We start from the raw sequence: 25,930 nt of genomic DNA, 5'->3' as shown, positions 1-25,930 counted from the left end.
TGTTTGATGCTTCAGGTTTTTGTTAAACTCAGAGGAAAGACGCGTACAAACAGCTGGAATCAACAAACTGAACTTCAGCTTCTGTTAAAGTTTTATTAAAACCTGGATTGTTTCTGGTAAGTCTCATTAATCGAACCAAACTGTCTGAAAAAAGTTGTATTTTAATGGCTGCTTTTACACTTCAACATTTGTTATGTTAAATTGTAAAGCAGAAGTGCATGAGAAAGATGATTTTTGCATGCAATGTTTTTTTCTGTGCTCTCTGTAATGTTTTAGTACAAATGTTAGTGTTGAAATGTGGAGAAGTCTTTCCCAAATCGCTTTACATATCCCGAAGTGTGCTGCTTGTGCATGCTTGTCTGTTAATGTGTCTACATGTAGTTTGTGTGTCATGTTTCAAGCGATACAGAAATGTTACTTGATCCAATCTTGTGAGATTGCTGGTGCGACTTTTACGGAAAAGTAAACGTGGCGCTCATTCAGACATGAAGCCGACATGCTTGAATGTCGTCAGATCAACGTTATAAAGTGCAGGTTCTTTTCTTGTCTCTCATTTGTGACTTTTTTCGTGCCTCTGATTTTCTCGTTTTTTTGGCTCCGTCGGTTTTGGTGTGTGCACATCCTATACAGTAACTACAGATTTTGTGTCTGAATCCAGGCTGGGACATTTGTCTTTTTTTTTTTTGTCGTTGTTCCTTCTCGATCTTCCTCATCTTTTTTTTTTCCTAGACTGTTTAATGAAGAGACATGCCACAGTGGTAATCTCTATGAAAACATCTTTTCTGTGTCCTTTCCACTTGCTGTTAGTCTTCACATCTCTGCCGTCTGCTTGTCTTTAAATTTTACCATCTTTTCCATTTTCTCAGCGGGAGGTGAAACAAACACACTGTAACCAAAGACACACAGTCACAGACTTACTCACATTCTGAAAGAGACATAAACCATGCAGTCACACATTTAAATTAGCTGTGGCAGACGCTTGGATTCCACGCCAATGCTGCTGAGAAAATAGTGGCATTTCTTTCACTTCCACCTCACAGACAGCACTTTCAACTCCCAGCCTACTTGTTCGGTTTTTCAACAGTTTCACCTCCTTTTTGTCTGCCACTGCGCCGAGCGGCCTTTGATGGTTCGAGAAAGAGTAAAGAGAGCGTGAGCGAGAAGCATAAAGGCATGTTTTATCCTCCTACACAGTCACATGCTCCGCCATACGGTTGTACACTCCCTGAGACGGGGACCTCTGCACAGCAGCACTCCATTGCCGTACTTTGAGCTGCCGTGGCAACGACTTGGGAGATTCTTTTTGCTTGGATCTGGTTTTGAGTGACGTCTTGAAAAAGTCGCCTGGCACCTGTGCGGTGACGATGTTGTTTGCGAAGGCACAGGACAGAAAGGGTCCAAAAAAAAAACCCCGCTGTGTGTTTTCCCTGACTGTTGATCATGCGTAAACACCTTGCCACAAGGATGCACTTGAAAAAGCAGTTGTACTTTTTTGTCGACTTTGTTCGTGGCTGTGTGTTTTCGCACATGTGATCCAGCTTTTTTTCTTCCTTACCGTAGCAGAAGGGGAGTTGTGTTTCTGCTCTGTAGGCAGGGTGGCTGGACACATACAAAAACCTTTTAAAAGGTTGGTCATGGCGTAAAAACGATTCTTGTACTTTTTTACATTTCATCAGAGTGTGTGATCTTTCTCTAATAGGGTTTTTTTTTTTTTTTTGGTGCCATCAGAAGCTGGAAGACCAACCATTATTTAGCAAAGCAAATAACAGAAGGGGACAGGAGAGCTTATCTGTTTTGGGGTAAAAGTGGCCCTCCAGTTTTTCCAAAACTTGGTACTGTGGCTGAATGCAGCCGTAATGGCCATCGGCAGAGCAGATAGAGATGTGATAGGCTGCACGAGCTTGTGATAGTCATCTAAAACAGCTGGTCCTGTTTTACATGAGTGGGTACTTGTGCCCACTGCCCTGTCAGATGAGCACAAGTACCCCTTTATTGACACCACCTGTCACTCTCTAAATGTGTTGATTTGAAATGATTTTAAAATAGATGTTATTTAACACTATATGTTAATATTAAAGTGGGTGTTGTTATTTTTCCATGTTGCTACATTTGTCGACCAGTATTGCCTGAATTGGCATGAATGTGCATTTATGTGTCTGTTACAACAAATTGTAATTCCCTAATGCCAGTATTGGGGAAACAAACAAACAAACATCTTTTTAAGTTAACTTTTCTGAACTGTATACTAGAGATGTTAATGATTGATTGTTCATCGCTCAGTAATTGTTGCTAATTGAACAGATGAACAATAGATTAACCGATGAGGCTCAAAATGCAGGACATGCATGTCAGTAAACGTATTGTTGATTTTGTGTGGTACCTGGTTGCCCACCACTTGGAGCCTCTTATTATTTAATGAGATGGAGTTGCAGGTGTGTGTGCTGACCTCCTTTAAGGGTACCACAAAACAAGCGCACCTCCCTGACTTCTCACTGTGGTAGCTGTGCTAATGAACTTTGCATCATCAAGTTGTACACAGGTGTCTCGTAGCTGTCCACTTCATGCTAATGTTAAACTACGGTTTTCAAACGCTATCACAGGCTGCGAGCATCGTGTCTGTCAGGAGGAACGGCGCTAACGCTCAGAAGCAGCAGCACTTGGGTTACATGCTTCCAACGATATTCAAGCTGAAGTGATGAAGTGTGTCTGTGATGCTCTGAGTATAAACACACTGTAGAGGTGCAGTAAATACTGACAGATTTTCTAGTCTGATAAAATTGCTGGGACTGTATTTGTGGACATCTGTTTCAGCTATGCAGCTGTTTTCAGCAGCTGGACTAACAGTAACTACAGCGAAGAAGTGACTATTATGTAGATCAGGTGTGAGGATTATTTTGATATCAGAAAAGAATAGAAGAGATTAATGATGTTAAAGGTAATTTACCGTCTAAGACTGCAGCTCCTTTGTTATGTTTAGTGTTTGGGATTTTGTTGGTAAATAGCAATTTCAACTAAAGCAGGTATTATCTGCTAATTAATCTACACCTCAAGTTCTACTAATTCCTGGTGTAAGAAGCAGATTTTGCTGCAAACATTCAGCTGTATTTCATACTTTTCAGCCATTTATTGTTAATATGACTGATTATCAGTGAAGGAAATAGTTTAAAATTTGCATCTTTAGTTTATATATTTATGACCAAAAACCTGCAACACTACATAAGCCTCAGTTTTATTTTGTGTTTAGTGCTGTTGGCCAAAGATTGCCAAAATTATAAACCTGTGTTTCTCATGAGCATGTTAGCATATAGTGCCCTGCCTTCGCCCTAAGTCGGCTGGGATAGGCTCCAGCCCCCCCCGCGACCCTCGTGAGGATTAAGCAGTGTATAGATAATAGATGGACATTAGTATACAGCGTTACAGTTCAAAGCACTGCTGTGCCTGAGTACAGCCACACGCAGCCGGTAGCATGACTGCAGACTTCTAGGATTGTTAAAATCATCAGCAGACATAAGGAATAAACCCCTAACGGTCAAATGAAAGAAAGCCCAACGACAGCTTTGTTATATTTGGCATAAAACTGTTGCTTGAAATGACCTTGGAGGCCTGTTGGTTAAAAAACCTAACATAAAACCTCAAGATCTTTTGCTACAAGTCATATCCTGTCTTTCTCCATGTTACCATAGCACTATCAGCAGCTGGAAAAAAAAGCAAAAAAAAGATAACCTGCAGCTCCATTTATTTCAAAAGTTGCACAGTGGTTAAAGTGCAGCTCTAATGGTCACTGAACAGATAAAGACCTGATTCTCTGCACCGAGATGCAATAACCAACCGAAATAAAGAGGCTAGAATTAGAACTGCCATATCTGGTGTTCCATTTCCGGTGTTGGCAAGAAAACACGTATTCATCACCTCATGGGAGACAAACAGGTAATGAAGCTTAGGAGGGGATTATTCACCTTTTGCGGAAAATTCCACATGTAGTTGGCGCGTCTCGGCAGCCGCGCAGCACCGGCGGAGGGGTGCTCTCAACCGAGTGCCATCTAGTTATGTGACTGTGTTTATCTGTGTATCTTGTCTTTTTGTCTTAAGAGTGTGGTTTTGTGTGTGTGTATGTGTGTGTCAGCAGTCATTAGGAGTTGGCAGACAGTCAGTTTGTGTTGCTGATGCTGACAAGCTTGTCTGGAAAGGATGGAACATACTCCCTGAGCTCATTTTTTATGACACACACACACACAACCCCTGTGTGTAGGTGTGCGTGCGTGCACCACTGTGTGTAGTGTCATAGGCTGTTTAACACATGCACGCCAATTTAAGTTGGCAGAAGCCGCTCTTCTCAAAAGTTAAGGGTTTTGACAGGAGGCTCTTTCTTCTGATTTCTATCCTGGTGTTTGTCCGTCCACATTCACGTTTTTTTTTCCTCTTTACATTCTGTAACTCGTGCAGTTTTTTTTTCCATACAGACAATGTACGAAACGTGTTAAATTTGCACTCTGTTGCATCGTAGACTTTTTGTAATGCATGCTAACACCGGCAGAAGAGCTCACATTTGCATTTATCTCTGTTCTCTTCTAACAGGCGATCTCCCAGAGACCTGGCTTAGTCAAAGACCCCCACCGCTGGCTAGCTGAGACCAAGGTATTTTTAATTTATAGCTCCCTTCTTTTTGAAGGATTTCTTCTGAATAATTATCAATCAGAATCAATTATATAATGGAGAGAGCAAAACAGAGGATGTGCTATTACAATGAGGATCATGCTTATTCCCAAGAAAACGAGCCACAACATTAAAACCACCTGCCTAGTATTCTCTAGGTCCCCCTTGTACCGCTAAAGCAGCTCTGACCGGTCGAGACATGGACACTGGACCTCTGGGGGTGTCCTGTGGTGTCTGGTACCAGGAAGACAGGCAGACAGATATGTTACTACTCTCTTTGGGGAAATTCAAGGAATCCAGTCGCTCACACACATTACATGCAAGAAAAATAAGTTGCAAAAAATGGTGATGAAAGAACCAAGTTAAGGTGCAAAACAAACAGATGGTTCTGGCACAATAAAAAATATTAATGTTACTATTCAGGAGCTGCTAAACTGCCTTTTGTTGTTCTTTAACAATGACAATAAAGATCTATTCTTTTCTAAATGTGGTGTAACAATAACAGTAATAAGCATCCTGCCGCATCTTGTGGATACTTAATCAGATAGGAATCTCAAGAGTCTGGCCTTTGTCATCTTCCACAAGGCATTTCTGAGCAGTTTTCACGGTGTAGGAGGATGCATTGTGGCCACTGCTGTCAGGGAGCCTCAGTTCAATACAATTATGTTGTGAATTGGTGCTATATAAACACAGATAAAATCATCTCAGGGCACTTCACATACTCAGGTGAAGACGTTTACAATATTAGCGCATATTCTAGAGAGAAACTAAACAATTCCAAATGCTTCCCTTTAAGGAGTTCTTTGGTAACAATGGGAAGAACAAAAGCCTGGACCTGAGCCTGGTTGGGCAGAACCAGGCTCAGGGAAGGCAGGCATCTGCCTTAACTGGTTGAGGTGAGGGTATAAGATGTACATCGTTTAGGAAAAAAGCGTCTGCTAAGTGAAATTGTAAATTGTAAAGGGGAGAAAGAGAGGGATAGGCGCAACAGACAAGCAACAAATGAGAGAACAGTCAGCACTGGGAAGGTTTGTGAGGCAAGTAACCACAGATCAGAAACGTGCTGATCTGGAGCCAGAGATACCAGCAGAGAAACGTCATTGTCATCTGCTTAGTTGGGTATATTTGGTTTCTGAGCAGACCAAAATGATCAATGTTACATTCTTCACCTGTCAGTGCTTTTAATGTTGTGGCTAATCAGCGCATGTAGTCAGTGACTTACATTGTTATATTTTAACTTATTTACAACAGACATTCACTGTGGTATAACCTCTTTCTGCAGCAGAGCACTGACGTCAGGGATGTTATACGGGAGAGACTCAAGGTTTAAAGCGTCCTGAATAGAAATCCATAGCAGAATTACATAATGCCAGAGATGGCAGTTGTGTGACACATGTCACATCCCTTCAGAAAGCTAATTGCTGCTTCACAATGACAAACTGGGAAATAGTGTTCGTGAACTGACAGAAGCATAGTGTCATGAGACTGTGGGGATGTGAAGGAAAACTATAACCAGCTTTGAAAACTGCTTCTTTAACCTTATTTTGGGAGAAAGTCACCAAACTAGCTGATTTTTTTCCTTTATCAGAATTTTTATGTCTCATGTATCATTTAAAGTACAGTTAAAGCTCTGTCCACATTCGTTTAGATAAAGATCCCGTCTTGTTAGCCCAAAATAACTGCCTTTGGATTTATGTTCAGGATGTTGAAACAGAGAGTTTCCATAATAATTGAAGAGGCAACAACAATTTTAAGTTAAACAACCCTAAATTCAGCGGTACTACATTATTTTTACAGGTTTTTTTTCCTCTCTGGCAATATCACGTTTAACACGATGCTCTGTTTTCGTAAGGCTCTTTAAGTCGAAGTAGTTATCGGATGCATTTGTAATAATTTACAAAAGTTGTAATTTAAAGTGTTGCTCTCTTGCCACCATCCTCCTCCTCCTCTCCTATACAGTAAAAGTTTTCACATGGCATCTTTCCAAAACAAAAGCGGCTCTCGTTTAATATCACAAACTCGCAAAAAAACAAAAAAAAAAACATGTAATTATGGCTGCGGCGGTGATGCATGATAGGGTGTTAAAATGTGTTTGCACAATTCATAGTGTTTATCACCATAATGTATATCTGCTGTCACAAGTGCTCCCAGAGTGCTGTGCATTTACAGGAATAAAACACGGAGATAAAACCTGAGAACAAGAGAGATAATTAGCATCCTTGTTAAGAGTTTCTTTGTTTGTAAAATGTAGGTATGATTTACAGTCTTACAGTGCACAGTTGGAAGACCCATTTAGCCAGTCATTTTCCGTGGCTGTGACAACCTGTTGTGGGAAACACTGTAAATATCTTTCTGTTGCTCTGGCACTGCTGGCGTGTTTTCTCCCAACTGTTTTCGGACTCATTTAGTCCGTCTTCTGGCTGAGGTGAATTTAATACCTCCATCTCAGCTAAAAGACAAAATGTCAAAGTGGAATCGTGTTCAAATTTAAGCCGAGATTTCAAGTGAGCTGTAAACTTGCAGCTTGGACGGGGATGAAACAGAAACCTTATTAAACAGAAGAATTAGTGTTGAATTTTTACCAGAGGATTTTGCTTTAAAGGGAAAATTAGGATTCTCTGGAGATACTCCGCTATCAGACAGTCTTAGGGTCTTAATTAAGTTCCTATGTGATGTCCTTTGCATTGACTGGAGTGCGGTGCGATTTTTCTATCAGAAAACCCAGTGGGAGCAGAACATGTGTGGTTACATCAGGAAAATAATTTTTATTATCAGCATGTGTTTGAATTATGTCAAGGTGGGAACTGAGGTCTACCGATGACTTTGCCTCCCTAATGCACCGATTCCCCAAGTATTCACACGCACCTTTACATCCGCCCTTATCTAATACATGTGTGTATTTATTAAACCAAACCAGACGAAGCTGCGTTGGCTGTGCGAGGAGGTGCGGGAACGCGACACAAGAGACCAGCGCCTGAGGAGGCAGCATCAACAGACCAGGGATCAGTTGAAGGCCCTCAGGCAGAGCCGGGACTCGGAGCAGGCGTCTCTCCTGCAGCGCCTCGACCAACAGGAGAAGCTGCTGCACTCGTTCAGCACTGAAAAGAAAGGTGGTATTTAATTAAGAAAATGCCTTTGCATTGATTCCACTTACCTTATGATCCTACTGACCCATATACCCATGCTATATATCAAACTTGTCATAACACACCACAGGAATATCTGTGAAAAAAAAAAAAAGAGCGTTGGACAAGAACTGTTTGGTTGTTCACTAACGGTGGAGACAAGATGTGAATATTTACCATAGACAACTCCTAAGAAAGTACCTGGACTCCTGAGCAGTTCCTTTTGACTGATACACCCTATTCACAGTCTGATCCGCTGTTTTGTTCCTCTCTCATTTACATGTAATCACACCGTCATTAAGAGCAATAACTAATTCAATGCAGGTGTATTACTGAAGTGTTTTTGTTACAGAGTGGTTTTTGTGTGCTGTGTTATAATGGATGTTTGCGAAAATGGCTGTCTGTGCTGGCGTCTCTCTCCGATGCATTGTATTTTTTTTAGACTGTGCACACGGGTCTGTCTGTTTACGATTACAAATGTTTGAGAAAGCATCTTAATGGCTGTGAACTTTGAGTCTTGTATGGAAAATGGACTTGTTTTTTTTTCCCCCCGTCCCGAGCCTACATTTTTGACTGAATTTCTCCTAATGAGCTGTAACTAGCAAAGGAAGAACGACTTGTTTTTAGTGCCTCATTTGAACAATACAGGGGAAATGGACCTAATTTGTGTTCCATTAACACAGAGAAAGAGAGTTGAAAGACGCAGTCAGACCGCTGACAGAAGGATAGTTGGACAAGGTAAAGGAGATGGAAAACCTTTAGAGAGAGACAGCCAGCTATCTGTGCTCTATCACTGTATGTTTTTTTGGCTATGATGGTAGCGTTGCACAATTCAGATAAGCAATCTGATGACCCACGCTCATCCCCAAACCCCCTTTGGAATCAGTTCACTTTGTCATCGGGTCTAATCAGCCATTTGACAGAAGTAGCCTTGTCAGTCGTCACTGCAGGCATTGCTAAAGCAGGGTCTCTTTAGTGATTAGACCTCAGAGTAATCTGTGTGTCACAACAACATCTGGCTATTGGAATTGAAGGGGAGGATTTTTATCAGCTCTGCTTTACACATGTCTTCTTAGTAATGCATTTTAACTGCAATTCTTATATTGTGTTAGAGCAAGACAAGACTTACAAATTTCCCACCATGCAGTAGTGACATGATGCATTTGCAGCAATATACTCAACCGTGCAGTGTTGTAAATACTAATTACGGTATATTATCGCTCTGGAAACTGCCTTCTTATGAGATCTTATATCTGCTTGTTTTATCTCAGTAGATTAGCCAATATTGCCAGCACTCTGCAGGGCTATTGTGTGATACACAGTGTTTGTGTCAGTGAATTTATTTGTGTCAGACCGCGGCTGCTCCGTATTTTCCTCGAGACCTTTCATCACTCGTGCAATGCTCCCTATTGGCCTTTTTTTTTCTTAAAAACAAGTCTGCACTGCATGTGTAGATAACAGCTGGCCTGCTAATACAGAACATCCCACAGTTTTTAGGTGAGAAGGGGCTGAGTGTGAGTCAGCAAAGATAACCGTGGCGGTGGACTACCAGCGCTATCTTTCCTCTGCTGGTTTCCAAGTAGATTTTAACTGACTAGGAGGTTCTAGACTGTGGAAGTTTGCTCTTTAGGAAAAAATCTTGTTTGGCATTTTCCAGTATTTCTGTCAAGTGTGTTTGTCAGTGTGTAGTCAGATAAATGTTTATGCCCATTTATTTGAGGAGGTGGAGATTCAGTCATCGACAAGACATTGGATATTGAATTTGGGGACATGCCATGAGGTAGATGGTGTGACAACCACAAGAGTAATCCTACTAATATGTCTGCACAGGCTGTTGTAGCCGGTTAATGCTGTGTTCTTTCAGAGAAGCGATGCAAGTCTGTTAAAGTCTTTGGTTGTTGGTTAAAGCTTGAAAAACTCAACTCAGTGCATCAAAGTTACATAAGTTTCCTTGAAAATAGTCCCCTCCTGCAATAAAAGGGCTTAGATGTCACTCTACACCGCTGCCTGCTTTCATCTTTCCACCCACACCTCCCCACTCGCTGCAGCTCGAGACCACCAGCTCGCCTACTCAAACACCGTAAAACTACTCTACACTTCACAGTTAGAGTTGTAATATTGTAGTAGTTCAGCCATACATGTTTGAACCGATTCTGACAAAGAATAATGGTACAGAAAGCCCTGCAAGTTGACAGGATTGGTTCTTTAGGTTTGTTACATGGAAAACTGTGGAGCTGCAGTTTGAAGGCAGAAATACTCAGACATGGTGTTGACTCAGGATGTGTCTTCAAGCATTGACAAAATATCATATAGACGTGACAATAAGTGAAGAAACCTTGGTTTTTAACAGAGAGGTGAGTCTGTGAGGGTCTGCATCGAGTCCAAAATCTATAATCAGTGGAATGCCCAAGCACACTGACTGCACATGTGCCAGTAAAACAAATGCCACCTTTTGTCACTGCAGGACTTTGGAGGTGCTTTGATTTGTACATGCTTCCTGTAGATGGTGCACAAACACATCGGAAAGTTGTGAATTCTGTGCAATGTTTGCCCACCGTGCTCAGCACATCTCAGGAATGTTTAGATCAACACAGTCACAGTTGCAGCTAGGTGTGGCACGATCTGTTACCAGCTGCTACATGCTGTAAAAAGTGCAAACTCGCAGCCTTTTGGAAACACTCGGGGGGTCCTGTGTGTTTTTCTATGTTTGATACGAGGAGTACTGTGACACTGCTGTGTTCACTATGTTTTGTGTGTTATAGTATAAATAGAACTGCATGCACAAATGCTGTCCGTGTTCAAAGTCTGCATTAACCAAGACTCTAATGCTCAGTTCTCATCGCCGTGTTTTAATCTGCCATCAGTAGTGCACCAGCGTACTTAAACAATAGACTAGTTTAAAATCAACAGCCAAGTTGGCACAATAAGTTATTACTGTTAAGTTCAGTCATTGGAATAAGAACACTTTATGATTTTGTTTCATAAAGATTTATTAAAATGTTGATGAACATTTTCTTTCTATTTACTATTTCTGTAACGTAAACATTTTATTTCAACTATTTGCAAAAAGCTCATTCTACACGGCACAATGCCAAGCAGAATGAAGCATTGTGGCATTTGCTTAATAAAACAAAATTGCTCAGTAAATTCACTGTTATTCCTCTCAATCAACATCTCATTAAGCAGCCAGCGATTGTAATTAAAAACAGTTTGGTGCTGCAGTCATCAACAAACACAAGCAGAGTTTGTCTTTCATATACCTGTCTGGATAAAAAATCATCCACCAGCACCAACTGTGTTTGAGGCAGTCAAATACATTTATCACATGACCGAAATACAGTGAATTAGTAATAAATAAGCTTTTTTTCATGTCCTTAGAGGTTAAATGTCTCAGTCCCACATCTCCATTTCTATTAAATTTAAATTGATGCTTGATGGAGTTGTGTGTCTGTACTATGTCAGAGTTAGGGTTTTCAGATTTTGACAGGAAAAAAGAAAAGAATTTTAACAACAGGACAGATTAATGTGGTATAAAAACAAAAGGAATCTTTATTATTGGTTAAGCTGCAGATTCTTTTTTAATAATCAGTCTATAAAGGATCAGAAAATAGTAAGAAATCCTCCTGTTGTTTCTTGAAGCCTGAATTGACTCGTTTTGTCTGACCTCAAATATATAAACTATAGCAAATCTTCACATCTGACAAGCTGGAACAAGAATGTGTTTTGCATTTTACTTGCAAAATCTTAGCAGATTAGATGTCTCAGTTCTATTTCCGCTACAGATATTAATGCCATACATGACACCTTCCACAGATGGAGCACATGTCAAAGAAATGAACACAGAAAATGTTGTGTCTTCTGAGGATGCAGCCAGCATAGAGCACAGATATTATTACTTTGAGATCTGACAACGGAGTTCATCAGCATCTTCTCTTATTCATTTCAGAGCTGCTGGAGAGGAGTCGGAGGAAGGAGGAAGAAATGAGAAGCCTTCAGGTCAGCAGCATGTATCTGTATTAATCCGTATCTGTTTATTTCCATCTGCTTTGCCGCACTCTAAATAGTGGATTTTTAATATCCAGCTGACCTGATTTCAACCGTATGTACACAAGAATAGAGAGCTGCTAGAGTGCAGTACAAACATCCCATTGCCTTCAAATCAGTTGGGCTGTGTTAGAGTAACTGCTGGGCTTCGCGAGCTCTGTGTTGCTGTGTTACAAACATCGCTGCACAGCTGTGGGCCTGACACACTCCTTGTAGCCTTGCTTGGACAAGTAGCTAATTACTGCAGACACGGAGTCTAGGAGTTTAAAAGCCACTAGAGGCCTTGTCTCTGTCTTTCAGTGCTGCAGCAGCGACACTTGGCAGGCCACCAGCTCACCTAGTCCAGCGCCTCGCTGGCTTTTTATTCCCCGCTAAACAGCAAAACACAAGCGGCTGTGCGCACACACACACACACCCAAATTAAAAGTATTTGCAAAGACGCCGTTCTTGCAGAGCTCCTGTCTGTGCCTCTGAACGTGTGCATGTGTGTGTGTCGGATACCGGGGTCCCATCTGTGGTTGCATAATGGCACCTGCCAGAGCTCGTGTGCCCTCTCAGACGCAGCCGAGCTTTTAATTATGAAGGATGAGGAGAAGAAAGACAGATACAGTGAAGGACATGGATGAGTTTAAAAAAAAGAAAAAAAGAAAAAAGTTAGGGGCAGGCTGAGGGAGGAGGGGGGTAAAAAAAAAATTAAATAAAAGTATCCTTGTTAGAAATCATCAACACATTACAGGCAGAGGAGGGAGAGGCAGCCGGTTGGAGGGAAGAGCAGGTGTGCGTTTGAGTGGCAGATAAGAGGCATAGCATCACTTATGCATCGTTAGAGAGGGAACATCAGTCAGGAGCTGGATGAGCGGCGAGAGCGGTTTGTCTTTGTGTGAGTGTGTCAGCGTGCGTGATAAGAAGTCTGTTGTGTGCTACAGACTCTCCCTCGCCCGTGTTTTTCCTTCCCTTGTTACCCATTTGTTGGAACGCTCTATTCTTTTCCTCCGTCAGTTTTTTTCTTTTTTTTTCTCCTCCCTCACATGAATATGCTGGAGTTTCTGTCTGCTCATCCACCATTTTGAGAAGTTACCTGGACACACTGGGTGCATTCCAAAACCTGTACTTCCTGACTATATAGTACGCCAGAAGACGCTTTAGTTTCCCAGTAGATACTTTGTCAAATGTAGTATGCCAAAAATCGGATTTTGCAGTGTGCAGGCAGGATGCTTTTCTAGCCATTCTGGACCACAAAGTGTTTACTTAATGTAAAAAGAGAACATATGCGATTTGGAACGTAGTCACTGTCTCATACAAACTAAATTATTTTCTATCTCGCATATTAGTTTAGCCCAACAGATGCACTTTGCATCCAGATTCACTTCTATTTTTCTCCGCTGAATTGCTCTTAAAAGTATATAATGCAGAGGGGTGAAACGTACATCACATCCTCACAATAAGGCTGAGCAATTAATCGACTTCAAATGGAGCTCGGTTTGAAACGCTGCAATTAGCAAATCGCAAGGCTGCAATTTAGGATTCACGAGGTCTGGCTAATAAATAAAGAGGCTAATGCTGTAATTCAGTTTTATTTAATTTGAGCAGATTGAGACCTTCAGGAGGTGTTTATACCCACTGATCAGAGCACATTATGTGGTTCATGCATGCACGCTGTAGTTTGACCGGCACGAGCTCAGTCTTGTTATTTAATAGCCACACCTTATACGTAGCAATATATGGTTTTAAAAATTAGCGCCATCTTGCTTATGTAACAGGCACATTTCTGATGGTATCTTTGGTAGTAATACTTCGTCATGTTTTAAATCTATTACACAGTGAATTTTGAACTCATGCTTGACTATAAAAAAATAATAATACTGCAAACAAATTGCAATATCTGACAACAACAAAAATCGCAATTAGATATTTCACCCAAATTGTCCCGACTTGCGACGTAACTTCACTTTTCTAACAATGCCAGCGAACAGAGGAGGAGAAATTTCCATCAGCTTTAATCATAGCTTCAACCTGCACACAGCTCTGTGTCCATCTCACACTGCTTTTGTTTCAATTACTCAAACATAACTCAAATATTATAAAGACAGATTCATCTTATCTTTGCTCATTTCTTCACCCATTTACACACTCCTGCTTCTTGGCAGAATAGGTCAGTGTCCCTGATGCAGCTGGTGGCCTGTTGTTTGGAGGAAAAGTAGGGATTTGGTGCAATATTTGCCACCTCTGCCTGTACACGACTGCATATGAACATTTATATGAATAAAATAATGACATTTATTTACATTACACACTGATTACATTTTTCCCAGTTTCTAAGTCATGCAGTATCCCATCATCATGCTTCTGATATTGCAAGATTCCAGACAATCTACCCTAAAACAATTCTGAATGTTATGGTGAGATGCATGTAAAAGTACAAATGCTAGTATAAAGATTACTGTAAAAAAAAGTATTATCATAATAAATAATGGAACGTCTGGACAGTCTGGACTGTTCTGAAAAAAAAACCCAGCATACAGCATTTATGGCTAGCCTTCATAATAACATAATAGCTTAAAAGGTAAAGTAAATTACCATGAAAATAGCCCTGAGCTCTTCAGGCTCAAGCTTACTTTGGTGGTTGTTCATTTCATGTTTTCATATGCATGTAAAGTAACATCACAGTGTTTGTGTGTCTTTCCAGGATCGTGTGTTGGATCTAGAGATGGTAAGGTTTGATCTATTTAAGGACATTTTTCACAGATATTTAGGTTTATAAAACTTAAGAGATCCCAAGTCGCCTGGAGTTGTTAAATTAGAAGTCATGTTGACTTTCAACGTGATTTGATTTAGCCGGGTAGGCAGGTTCACCTAAGGCTGTGTTTGTTTAGCAGCCCATAGAGGTTAACACAGGGTTAGAAATGATTGCTTTACTCAAGGCTCAGAGCTCTGTTAATCATCATAAGTCTTGCTGATGGGGTTAAGAAGCGAGCCGTACTGACAATTTGGTATTGACCTCACCGTCCGAACGTCTACCGCTAACATCCTTAATCAGCTATTAGATGTCAGCCAGAAATTAGTTAGCGGCGCTGAACGGTTATATTGGCCCGAGCGCTTTTTACCCTCTCAGAAAAAAAAAGAATAACTAAATGAAGCTGTCTGAGGCGAGCTGTCCATCCATCACAATTATGCAGCATGCTTGTCTACCTTCAATTAGCTGCTGCAAGAAAGAAGAGGAAATACCTTTGATCACTATCAACTCCCATAATTTCTGCTTACTGCAGCCACGCAGCGGCGGGACACATCGACCCGTCTTTCACTCAGAATGGCTGATGGAGATCATCCAGTGAATCTTACTTGCATGTCAGTGTGCCATTCAGCGTAGCAATCAGTGGTGCCTTGTAACAGCCAGTTCCTTTGATGCCTAAACGCTTCAGCTGAATGGGAGCAGGAAGGCTATTGATACATACAGTGGAGGAATGAATAGAATTGAGTGCAGCTAGAGTGGTTTACTTAATTAAGGCTTGTGCTGAATGTGTCGTAACACAAGTCCAACATTAGCCTTTGAATTGACCAGGCAGTGTGGCATCATGTCTGTTTCTGTGTCTGCTTGTGCAAACACGTCTTTTGTACATACAACAAAATCCACGGAAGTTTTTGAGTAGGCTGTAGAGACGAGATTCCCAATAATGCCATTTTGAGAGGGCAGGCTGAGAAGAGGTACCGACATTGCACAGAGAGGTTTTTGGGGGAGTGGATCTGAAAGGAAACTCCTAAAAAATCCTACAAGCTTAGAGTTGAAGACCAATAGCGTACAGTGTTCTCATTTTGATTCCTCTGTTAATTTGCCTCATCTGTCACACCTTTCCCTCTGCTCCTTAATGCTCGCTGTCTGTCTCCATCCAATAAAGACAAAACTGTGTGAAAACCTCTCAAAACAAAACAAATCTGTCCTCAGAGTACTGACCGACCCAGACTAACGGCACACAAAAGCTTCACACAAGGGTCGCTGTTTTATCAGATGGTAGCAGCAATGCAGGATTAGGTCGCACCGCTTCTGTTTATTGGCATAAAAGAACAAAATGTTTTAAATTCTTTTACCATCAGATTTTGTGTATTTATTGTGAAATGAAGTGAGCAAAAATGATAATGGAAAATCATAATAATGGAAAAAGAGAAGTCAAGCCATTGAGTTACACAAAAACCATCTATAATACAAATCAAGTTTCGTACCTTGTCAACATGTGCAAATTTATGTGAAGCTGCAATGATGCTCTCAGAAACACAAATTCAGACTTCTGGATGTTCATAATAACAAACCTAAGCAACCAATCCTGTTTCAACATGCAGGGTGGAGCTTTCTGTATCATTATTCTTCAGAATCAGTTTCCAGTTTGAACATGTATAGCTACATTTCCCCCGATGTTACAACTTGCTGTTGTGTAGCATCGAGTTGTTTGACAGTATGTGAGGTGAGCTGGTGAGCTCGAGCTACAGCGAGTGGGGAGGAGAGGATTGAGAGAGAGGCAGAGATGTCATACGAGTTAATGTGATTTGAAACTATAGTTTGAAAATACATATCTCTACATGTTTTTGGTTGGAACTCTGCAGCTCCAAGATAAGACTGATCACACCAGAAAGTAAATATTGATGCTATAATTTCTGGTAAACAGTCACACTCTGTGACATTTAAGCCACTTGAAGTCATTTTTGACTTAACTTTAATGCATATAAACAAGTTTTTAGGAGTTAAATCAACTCCTTCTGATGGACTTTCAGTGACGTGCTGAATTTGGCATCCAGCTTTACTTTGACACACTGAGAGGTCACTTTCTTGACGCCAGAACTTGCAGATAGAGGAAATACTTTGAGGCAATGCAAGAGGCTCCACATAGGTGGGACAAAGTTTTGTGGTTAACGCTTGTTGCAAACTTTGTGTTGCTGGGTTGCCAATTTACACAGTAATCTGACACTGCTCTCTTGCTGCCAGTATTATTGCACATCTGCAAACACTGCTATGACAGCATTGCAGAGCTAGTTTGGTCATCGTTACCTGTTTGCTAATGGCTATATCACATCGGTGTGAAGCCGCTGGGTTCATCTGAACCAATGTTTCTGTTACACCATACCTAAAATTGTATTTTTTTTCCCCTTATTTTGCAACCTCAGGGCCTAAAAATTGTTCAGAATGACTCCAACACCTTGCAGCCTTTAATCCACGCCCTCAGTATATTCTAATCAGTTTTGCACCTTGACAATAAACTATTAAATACGCTTCTTCTGGTGAAGCTTTAGCGCTACGAGGAGGCGACAGCATGACATGCAATGATTCACATGAAACCAGCAGCTGGGACATGTGCTGAAAATGGCCAGATACACCATACATACAGAGCGATGTGTGCAATGACTAAATACGGGTTTATGTGCGAATACTTACCATTCCGTTAATGTGAAGGGACGTAACATGTTTAATATGCAGAGACTAATACTTCACGTTGTGCTTTGTCATGTGGGAGGACATAAATAATACATAACAGTGCAGCTAACAGTATCAGCCATGGGCCCTTGTTGTTTGGGCAGTACATCCCATTAACTGTGCAAATACAAAGGCGTCGGTAAAGCCCACGGACGTCTGCTCCAGCTGTGCAGCCTTCATCAGGAATCATCGTTTCAGATGAACCTTGACTGTGAACGACGTCTCATTTCACTGTTGTTTCATTGATTATTCCGTCCTCACTTCTCTTTCTTTGATCTTTTTTTCCTGGTTGCAGCGAGAAGCGCTGATGAACGAGGAAAAGCCGTGTGAGGGGAGAGGGAGGGGGGAGACAATTAATGGAATTGGGATATAGCCCCAATATTTGCTCATGATTAATTGTAGTGTCCTCAGCTTGTCCCTAACGTGGAAATTAATGGTTTTGGGAGTAACTTTTTGCTGTGTACCACTGGGCATACTGGCAACTGCTGTGGAATTACTCGCATAACTTATACAGTATAATCTTGTATTCAGACAACTTCTGAGTCGTTCCAATTCCTGCCACATTAGTCTATTGTATTATCTTGTAATTACGAGATCCACATCTAAGCCATAATTAAGTTTCTTCTTTTGTAAATGCAATGCACTTCCCTTTAAATCCCTTTAAACTGACTGTGTGTGTGTGTGTGTGTGTGTGTGTCGTTTCCAGAACACAAGAGTAGCCTTGGACCACTTGGAGTCAATTCCAGAGAAACAATGTCTGTTGGAGAACTTCAAAGACCTGGAGGTGAGTTTACACAAAAGTCTTGATTGTTTTGTTTTTTTGCTAATATATAGAGGCAAAGGGTTGACGCACATTGTTTTATTTTTTTTTTTAGGGTGGATACAGATTTTTAGCAGTGAAAGAGACCAATTTCGAGCCAATATTAGTTTAAAATAAGAAATCTTGGCCTCAAAACTTAGAATAACACAAACACGAAACTTAGTTGACATGCCTTTGTCTATTTATGTTTTACATATGGTTTGTTAAAACTGAGCTTTTTAGGCGTTATCCTTTAGTGTTGATCGGCTGTTAGCTGTTATGTGTAACCAGTCAGCTAGTCATGGAGGTGGGATGTTGCTCAAGAACACAGAGTGACTACAGACAGAGAGAGGCAGCTGCATCAGAGCCAAAGTATCACACTTTTGAATAAATTTATTTTAACTGGAATCAGTTTTTAAAAACAAAACTGAAAAATGCTGAATATTGCATCCAGTAATCGGGCAGGCAGATGATCCGTCAGTAGGGGCTGAGATATTGTCAGATCAATCTGATTACCTTTGCTTCAAATTACAGGCCGTGGAAGCCGTAAAGCATAAAAACACTACAAACCGCAGAGTAATGGCCCTGTACCGGTCCCCTGTGGCTTTATTGAACACTTAACATGTGACATAACATATAAACACGGCTTTCACTTTGGTGCCTTGCTTGTTAATTTTGCCGGTACAAGCTGACTGTTGCTTAGTAACTTAATGGCTTATCGAGTCCACTGCGGTCCGATGTTGATTTACCCATAATGCACAAAGTCAGTGAAGAGCTTGACGTGTCACAGCGTTCCAGAGACTGAAAGCTCATCATCGTGTTTTGCCACAAACTACTGTGTATGTGCACTGCAGGTGTAGCCAGTAAACAGATGAATCCTGCTGCAGATTTACTCCACGAATGGACCAAACACATTACATGTCCAGTGTAGAGCTACGATGATTCACTGGTTTGTTGTCAACTCTTAATCGTCGACTATTTTGATAATGATTAAGTTGTTTTAGTCATGTTTAAAGAAAGAAAAAAAGAGAAAAATCTCAGATTCTAAACCCTTAAATAAGAATATTTTCTAGTTTCTTTAGTCCTCTGTAAGACGAAGCAGAACATCCTTGAGTTGTGCAAAAAACAGGACATTTACGAACATCATCTTGGGATTTGGGAAACACTCATTCATGCTAAGAAACATTTTCACCATTTTTTTGCATCCCTTAGTCAATGTAACCAAAGCATTACAGCCATTAATTATCATATCGATCCAATTAATCTACGCTGTGCATTCATTTCTGTGCTCTTCTACTGTATGCCATGTTTAGAACTGTTCAGGCTTTTATCCTTTTCATTTATTCAAAGATGGGTGTAATCTGATCTGTGCTTGGCGATGAACACACAGCCTCCATTTTGTGCTTTCAGGAGTCGCAGCAGCAGAGGGAGATGGTAGAGCAGCGCTACACTAAATACAAAGAGATCGTCTGGGACCTGCAGCACCAGCTGGACGAGTCCAAACGCAAAATCCAAGACTATAGAGTATGATAGATGCACACACACAGTTATAGCTCTGTGCACTAGAAAAATGAGCTTTATAATGCCTTACAAGAGCTCGCTGTTCCAAACAACAGCCCACACTTTTTCTATTTCAGTCACTAATTGTGTCGCTTTGTTCAAATAGCAGCTGTTTGGATAAGGATAGCCTGACTTTGAGAGCCATTTATGAGTCTAGCTCACCCACACGGATGCCAATGTGTGCACCGCGCCTAATTTGTAACTTGTATGAATAAATGAATAATTTCACACGCCAGTAATGTATCATAGATGGACAGAGAGGGACCAACTTGAGCAAAGGCACAAATGTACACTCAAACGAAACCCGTCGCCGTTAATTGCTGCCGTCATCGTCTCTGCTATAAAGCAGTCCAGGGAGCCATCAAGACATCACTGTTGACAGCTGATTGCCATCAGCAGTCTGCAACCTTCCCCTAAACAGCCATACAGTCACTTTTTAAATGGTTGTAATCTGCCAGATTACCCCGTTGGTTTGCCAAATGACTCCCGTGTTGTGTGATAAGTGGCGATTGCATTAGTGTAATAGCTGCTGCCCACTCGGGGTTTGTTTAAGGAAAAAGGATGGATGTGTTGTCTTTACAAGACTTCCATCTTGATCAGCCATGCTAGCAACAACAAACAGCAGCAGTGGTACTCTGCCTGAAAGAGCAGTTTCTAAAGCCTCATTGGAACAGGACTTTTTCTTTGGACTGTCATGGTGAGACATCTGTAATGTTAATAATCTATAACCGCAGGATGAAAGAAAATGTGTAATCTGTGTCACACTTCAAGAAACAGCAGTAACTCGGCGGGCCTCGCAACAGAATCACAAAATACTTCGATATTTGTTCGAGCTGGGACAGTTTGTCCTGTATGTTTAGAGGCAAGTAAAAGCAGCTTTTATCAAACACGGGTACGTACTGTTGATTCACAGAGGACCTCCAATCAGTCACTTCCCAAACACAATAATTTATCATTCTGTAGAACTTCTGGCACTTCCAAACAAGCATTGTGGGGAAGGCAAAGTTTGGCCCACAAGTCTCTCTTTTGAGGTGCACTAAATTTGACTTGAAGTCTTTACATAACACACACACACACAAATAGATTATTCTACATGTTTTACACTTAACTTTTTAGACTTGGGGATGCGCTGCAGAATTTTAATTGAGCAATGTCAGAGAACTGGCTTTTGTCATTAGATCAACAAGTAGAAAATCTCACCAACTACTGATGTTACATTTCTGCACATAGATCGGCCACATTATGATTTCTTTTTGTTCGGTTTATCAAATCTTAAAAATATGGAAGCAAAATTCTACCTGAAGCCTTCAGATTTATCAAGATCAAACAGTTTCAGTTTTATCTGAACATGATAACCTTCATTAGGAACAAGGATTTATTGCAGCCCAGTTGCTTTAGACTGCATTGTTTCACCAGATTGTATGTACTTGTGTCTTGAGTCACTGCAGTCCCTCTTTGCTGCTAAAAAAAAAAATCTCAGAACAATTCCATTTTATTTCTCTTTGCCACACATTCAGTTGTCTTTCTGGTATGCAAACTGCATTCCAGTGACTGTGTCCTCCTGTCTTCCAGGATGAGAAGTTGGACGCCACTTCCAGGAGCCTGAGACTGGCTGCTCTTTCTTCCTCCATCAAAGGCTCCAACACATTCCTAAGCAGCTCGCTGAGATCTGACACACTATGTGAGTACGTAGCCGCTCTGACAGCCAGTCTGCTGGATGGCTTCATGGTCGTCGTGTTTCCTGCATCTGCGCGGCTAAATCATCTCAAAATGTACTCTCGTCTTTTTTAAACGTGTTGTACCGCAACATCGCAACTCTGCACAGTGATGGCTGAAATACGGCACGAAGCAGTCGTGTTTTTGAAATTCACTTTTTATTTTTTGTTAGGATTTGGCTGTTTTTGTCAGTCAATAGAGATGGATAACGAACAAGGACAGAGAGAGAACCTGCAACAAAAGTCGATTATGTGGTGTGCTCTTAACAGTGCATTCACACACTAAGATACAGAGTGGTTTGTTTCAGCCAGCCTCTTTTGAATCTGTAGTTTTGCAACTGGACCGATAGGTTTAAATCTGTCCTACATTTGTACAAACTTTCTCACCATTTCCCTGGAATGTAGTGGGATATTTTTTTAAGGCTGCATCTAAACTACTCCTCCTACTCGGCCTGGATACCGCCACATGTCTCTGGGTCCTGGACTTTCTAACCAAAAGATCCCAGTCTGTCCGAGTTGGAAAGAACATCTCCAACTCCATCACGCTGAGCACTGGATCTCCTCAAGGCTGTGTACTCAGTCCACTGTTGTTCACATTGCTAACACATGACTGTGCAGCCACACATGAGGGGATCCAGATCATCAAGTTTGCTGATGATACCACAGTAGTGGGACTTGTTCGCGAAAACAAAGAATCAATGCACAGAGATGAAGTGAAGCACCTAGAGGGCAGCAAGAACAACCTGCTGCTCAACGTGGACAAAACGAAGGAGATGATCGTCGGCATTCGAAGGTCACGTCCTGAGCATGCTCCCCTCAGCATCAGCGGCTGCACAGTGGAGGGAGTGGAGAACATCAAGTTCCTCGGAGTGCAGATCTCGCTGGACCTGAGCTGGAGTAAGAACACCGCAGCGATCATCAAATGGTCCCAGCAGAGACTGCATTTCCTGAGGAAGCCTAAACAAGCCTCTCTCCCTGCCAGCATCCTCAGGACTTTTCACAGAGGTGTGGTGAGAGCGTTCTGACATTCTGCATCTCAACATGGTCCTCCAGCTGCAGTACGTCAGACAGAAAAGCCCTGCAGAGGATAGTTAGAGGAGCTGAGAAGGTCATCAAGGTTTCCCTCACCTCTGTCCAAGAACTTTTCCAGAACCGCTGCAGGAGCCTGAACATTGTCAGGGACTCCTCACAGCCTCTCCATAAACTGTTACCATCAGGCAAACATTTCCAGTGCATTAAAGGAAGAACCTCCAGAATGATCAGCAGCTTCATTCCACAAGCTGTCAGAATGCTGAACTGCTGATCCAGATGTGCAAACACTTGTTTATTTAAATTGCTTTAAGTTATTGGATCCTGAAGAAACGCTCTCTCAACTTGCCTGTACTACTTTGTATGTACAGCAAAATGACAATTAACTTGATTTGAGTTAATCTAAACTCATTTTAAGGGAAAATCTTCCACGTTTAAGCTTGACTTACGCTCCTGTTTGAATCTACAAACCGTTGTAGGTTTTTGTCCTTGTGCTCTGGTGTCTGTTGCTCTCCATTGACACCGCCAAAACCACTTGTCAACCTCGTGGTTTTTGTGCCACTCTGCGTCGTTTCTTTGTGCATTTTAAACAATTGTAACTGACAGTGGAACATGTTGGAGCTAATAAATGTTGAGCAGTTGCTTTTACCAGAATTACTGCCATGCACAAAAGACAGAAGATGTTTGAGTCTAACGGGGATTGGCAGAGCAATAAAGCATATGGCTCCGCAGCCAGAATACCAGCTCTCGCTTTCAAATTATGAGTAAGCAAGATACGATTACAATCTGTTTCAACGAGGCATTTTCTTTGCACAAATTCAAATGCTGGGTAAACACAACATGTTGCTATGAAGCAGGACAATCACAGTTGCAGTGTTTGTCTGAGCATGTCGTTGCATTTGTGGAGAAGTGCAATAGTCATCCAACACAGATGTATAAATCCAGCTTTACACCAAGCGTCACTCCTGTGTAGCAGCTCCCAAAATGGAGACTTTTGTAGTTTTAATTAGTATAAATTCGGAGGTTTATTGTAGTCTGATACCCATGTTCACATTATTCTGTCACTACATATCATCCCCTGATTCTTATCACGTGACTGTTTTCCAGGAGAAAACAAAGACTTTAGGGATGTAACGCTAAAAACTTTTCAGTCGGCACGCTGCTGCAAAACCAGTTTTCCTTCCCAGTGAATAGCAGCCATCACTGTCCCATCTTCTGAAATCTCTTCACAAACCTTTTGCCAAACACTCGACTTGTTTTTATTTTAAATAACATTTTCAGTCCACATCTTCCATCACCTGTTTATTTTTACTCATTTTCGTCCAACTCGCTGTGCTCAGCGTTTCGGAATTCCATAAATATGAGTAGATCTTTATTAAGTGGCGATAATAACTTATGAATTTCATAATGTGACTTTCAGAGCACTGTCACTTTTCCACTCAGTATTTAAATATGGCACGCAGAGCTGAAACTTTCCATCAGTGCTCTGGAAATGAGTCTGTATCACTGCCAGTGGCTCACAGCCAAAATCACTTGTAGCACTTTCCTAAGCTGCTTACAAATATTTGGCACAGCGTGAGAGGAGCGTACTTTCCGTGGTTTTGTGTCCGTTTTACCTCGGAGATTTATGCTGGCCAAAACACGTCTATGGCTGTTTAACACTAGTGTTACTATACAATGCAATTATCGCACGTATTCATGACTACTTTGGCAGTAACAGGTAGAGCGAATCGTACTTAGTACGCCTTGTTAAGAGGAATGAGTCGTCTAATGATAGGAAGCAAAGCCCCGTTCGCTCACTTTGTTCTTTTTCTTCTTCCGCAGCACCTCGCAAACGGCTGACCAGCTCGGACTTGGAGGATTCCGAAGGCAACAAGGCCAGACCTCTCGCAGATTAGCTCAACCTAAAGAAAACTCTTTATCTGTATCTCGACTCTACCTGCCTGGTGCTCATCCAGAACAAACTTGACTGTAGAAAGAGGCCTTGCTCTCAACACTAATCCTCCTCGACTACCTCTACCAGGCAGTCACTCAAGGTGCTCGAGAGCAGGAGGCTACGACTTGAGATTTCACAGCCAGCTTTAAAAGAGTAGCTGCACACTGTAAAGGAGGATCGACTGCAAAGTGTTTTAAATGTTATTTATAAGCACCTGAATTGAATGTATTTACTGCAGTTACAAAGCTTTAAACAACATAGTCTGACTGTTACATTTCTTGCTGTTCTTCCAACATTCTGCAGCATCTGTTTTAAATATTGTTTATCCATACTCTTTTTTTTTTAATGTCAATATGTTTGTGCTAAAATTATATAGTATACTCCACAGAAAAATGGTGCCTTTTAAGCAATATGCAGTTTTGTTTTTACTAACACTGTTGTTTTCATCATGAAAATGTGACAAATGTGTTGTTTTTGTCTTCTAATGTATTGGCCAATTTTCCTCTGTTTTGTTTAATGCAGTATATATTTGTAAAAAAAAAAAGAAACAAGCACAAATAGGTCTATTTTTTATCAAAATGTGAAGGAAGCATATGCACTGTGAATAAATCCACATGCAGCCGAAAGTCTGGCTTTGTAAGCGTACTTGATGTCCCCTTAATTTCAGACTGAAGTGTTTGCTTTGCAGCAGCCGAGAGACTCCAGCTACTCCCAGTGGTGTATCTTTCGCTTTTACCTAAAGCCCTTCATCAGAGGAACCAACCTGCAGCCACACAAGAGAGAAATGTCCTCTCTTCGTTTACTACTTCAAAAGCCATAAATACAGTTACCTGCTGTGTAAACATTTTCAAAGTTGTACCTAATCATGTTTGGGCCTCCTTACCTTTTCCAAAGTACGGCGCAAAGTCCCCAAACACCCTCAATGTCACAGAAGACAGATAAGGAGCTGCGAAACTGACAAAAAAAAACAGTAAAATGTTACGAGACAATTAAGAATGTAAGAAGAAATACATCAAATAGCACATTAAATATTATAGTTGAGTGTTTAAAGCAGTATAAAAGCTTTATATTTGTATTTCAACCCCTAATTAATTAAAAGCCATTTTCTCTTTACCACTATGCATTTGATCATTTACAATAACTAGAAGAGTAAAAATTAATTGTTTTTCATTAGCTGTGAGCTGCTAACATCAGTAGAGCAATTAATAGAGTAGAACTAGCTTTACAAAAAGAAAAGCACTAGCAAATACCCAAGCTGAGGGCAGCTGCTGCAGCATCACTGTATTGATGCTTAACGGTAGCTACAGCATCCTGAAGCAGGTTCAGATAACAGGAGTTTTAAAGCTGATTTCAGAATGAGGCTGCATCACAGATGTAAGGAAAACCTTCACAGATATTCTTCTCTTTAATCTCGGACATGCACATATAACCGCATTGGAAAATTAACGGCGCATCGCACATCTAATCTATTATTTATCTAATCATCTAAATCTGTTAAGATTATTGTGCCAGAGGGAGCAATCAGGCAGCAGTGCATCGCCTCACAAGGAAGCAAAATGTGGTGCAACAACCTAATAAAAATATGCAGTAACAAAAAAAAATTAAAGCCGC

At 41.1% G+C, this 25,930-nt stretch overlaps 1 protein-coding gene across 1 annotated transcript in view; it reads left to right on the top strand.

Annotated features, from left to right (window-relative positions):
* cep128 (centrosomal protein 128) overlaps positions 1-24,802 on the top strand; it is a 53,738-nt gene extending 28,936 nt beyond the window's left edge. The window contains exons 18-25 of the mRNA XM_008284078.1: positions 4,576-4,635; positions 7,571-7,763; positions 11,725-11,774; positions 14,509-14,532; positions 17,987-18,064; positions 19,490-19,603; positions 21,212-21,320; positions 24,208-24,802. Of these exons, the coding sequence (XP_008282300.1) occupies positions 4,576-4,635; positions 7,571-7,763; positions 11,725-11,774; positions 14,509-14,532; positions 17,987-18,064; positions 19,490-19,603; positions 21,212-21,320; positions 24,208-24,281 (702 nt within the window). The 3' untranslated portion in view covers positions 24,282-24,802. The remainder of the gene's footprint in view (positions 1-4,575; positions 4,636-7,570; positions 7,764-11,724; positions 11,775-14,508; positions 14,533-17,986; positions 18,065-19,489; positions 19,604-21,211; positions 21,321-24,207) is intronic.
* Positions 24,803-25,930: the final 1,128 nt, after the last annotated feature.

This window comes from Stegastes partitus, unplaced genomic scaffold (genome assembly GCF_000690725.1).
Source record: "Stegastes partitus isolate 25-593 unplaced genomic scaffold, Stegastes_partitus-1.0.2 Scaffold344, whole genome shotgun sequence".
In the NCBI taxonomy this organism is placed as follows: domain Eukaryota; kingdom Metazoa; phylum Chordata; class Actinopteri; family Pomacentridae; genus Stegastes; species Stegastes partitus.
Note: the sequence above shows the minus strand (reverse complement) of the source record. Positions and strands in the feature narration are given on the sequence as shown.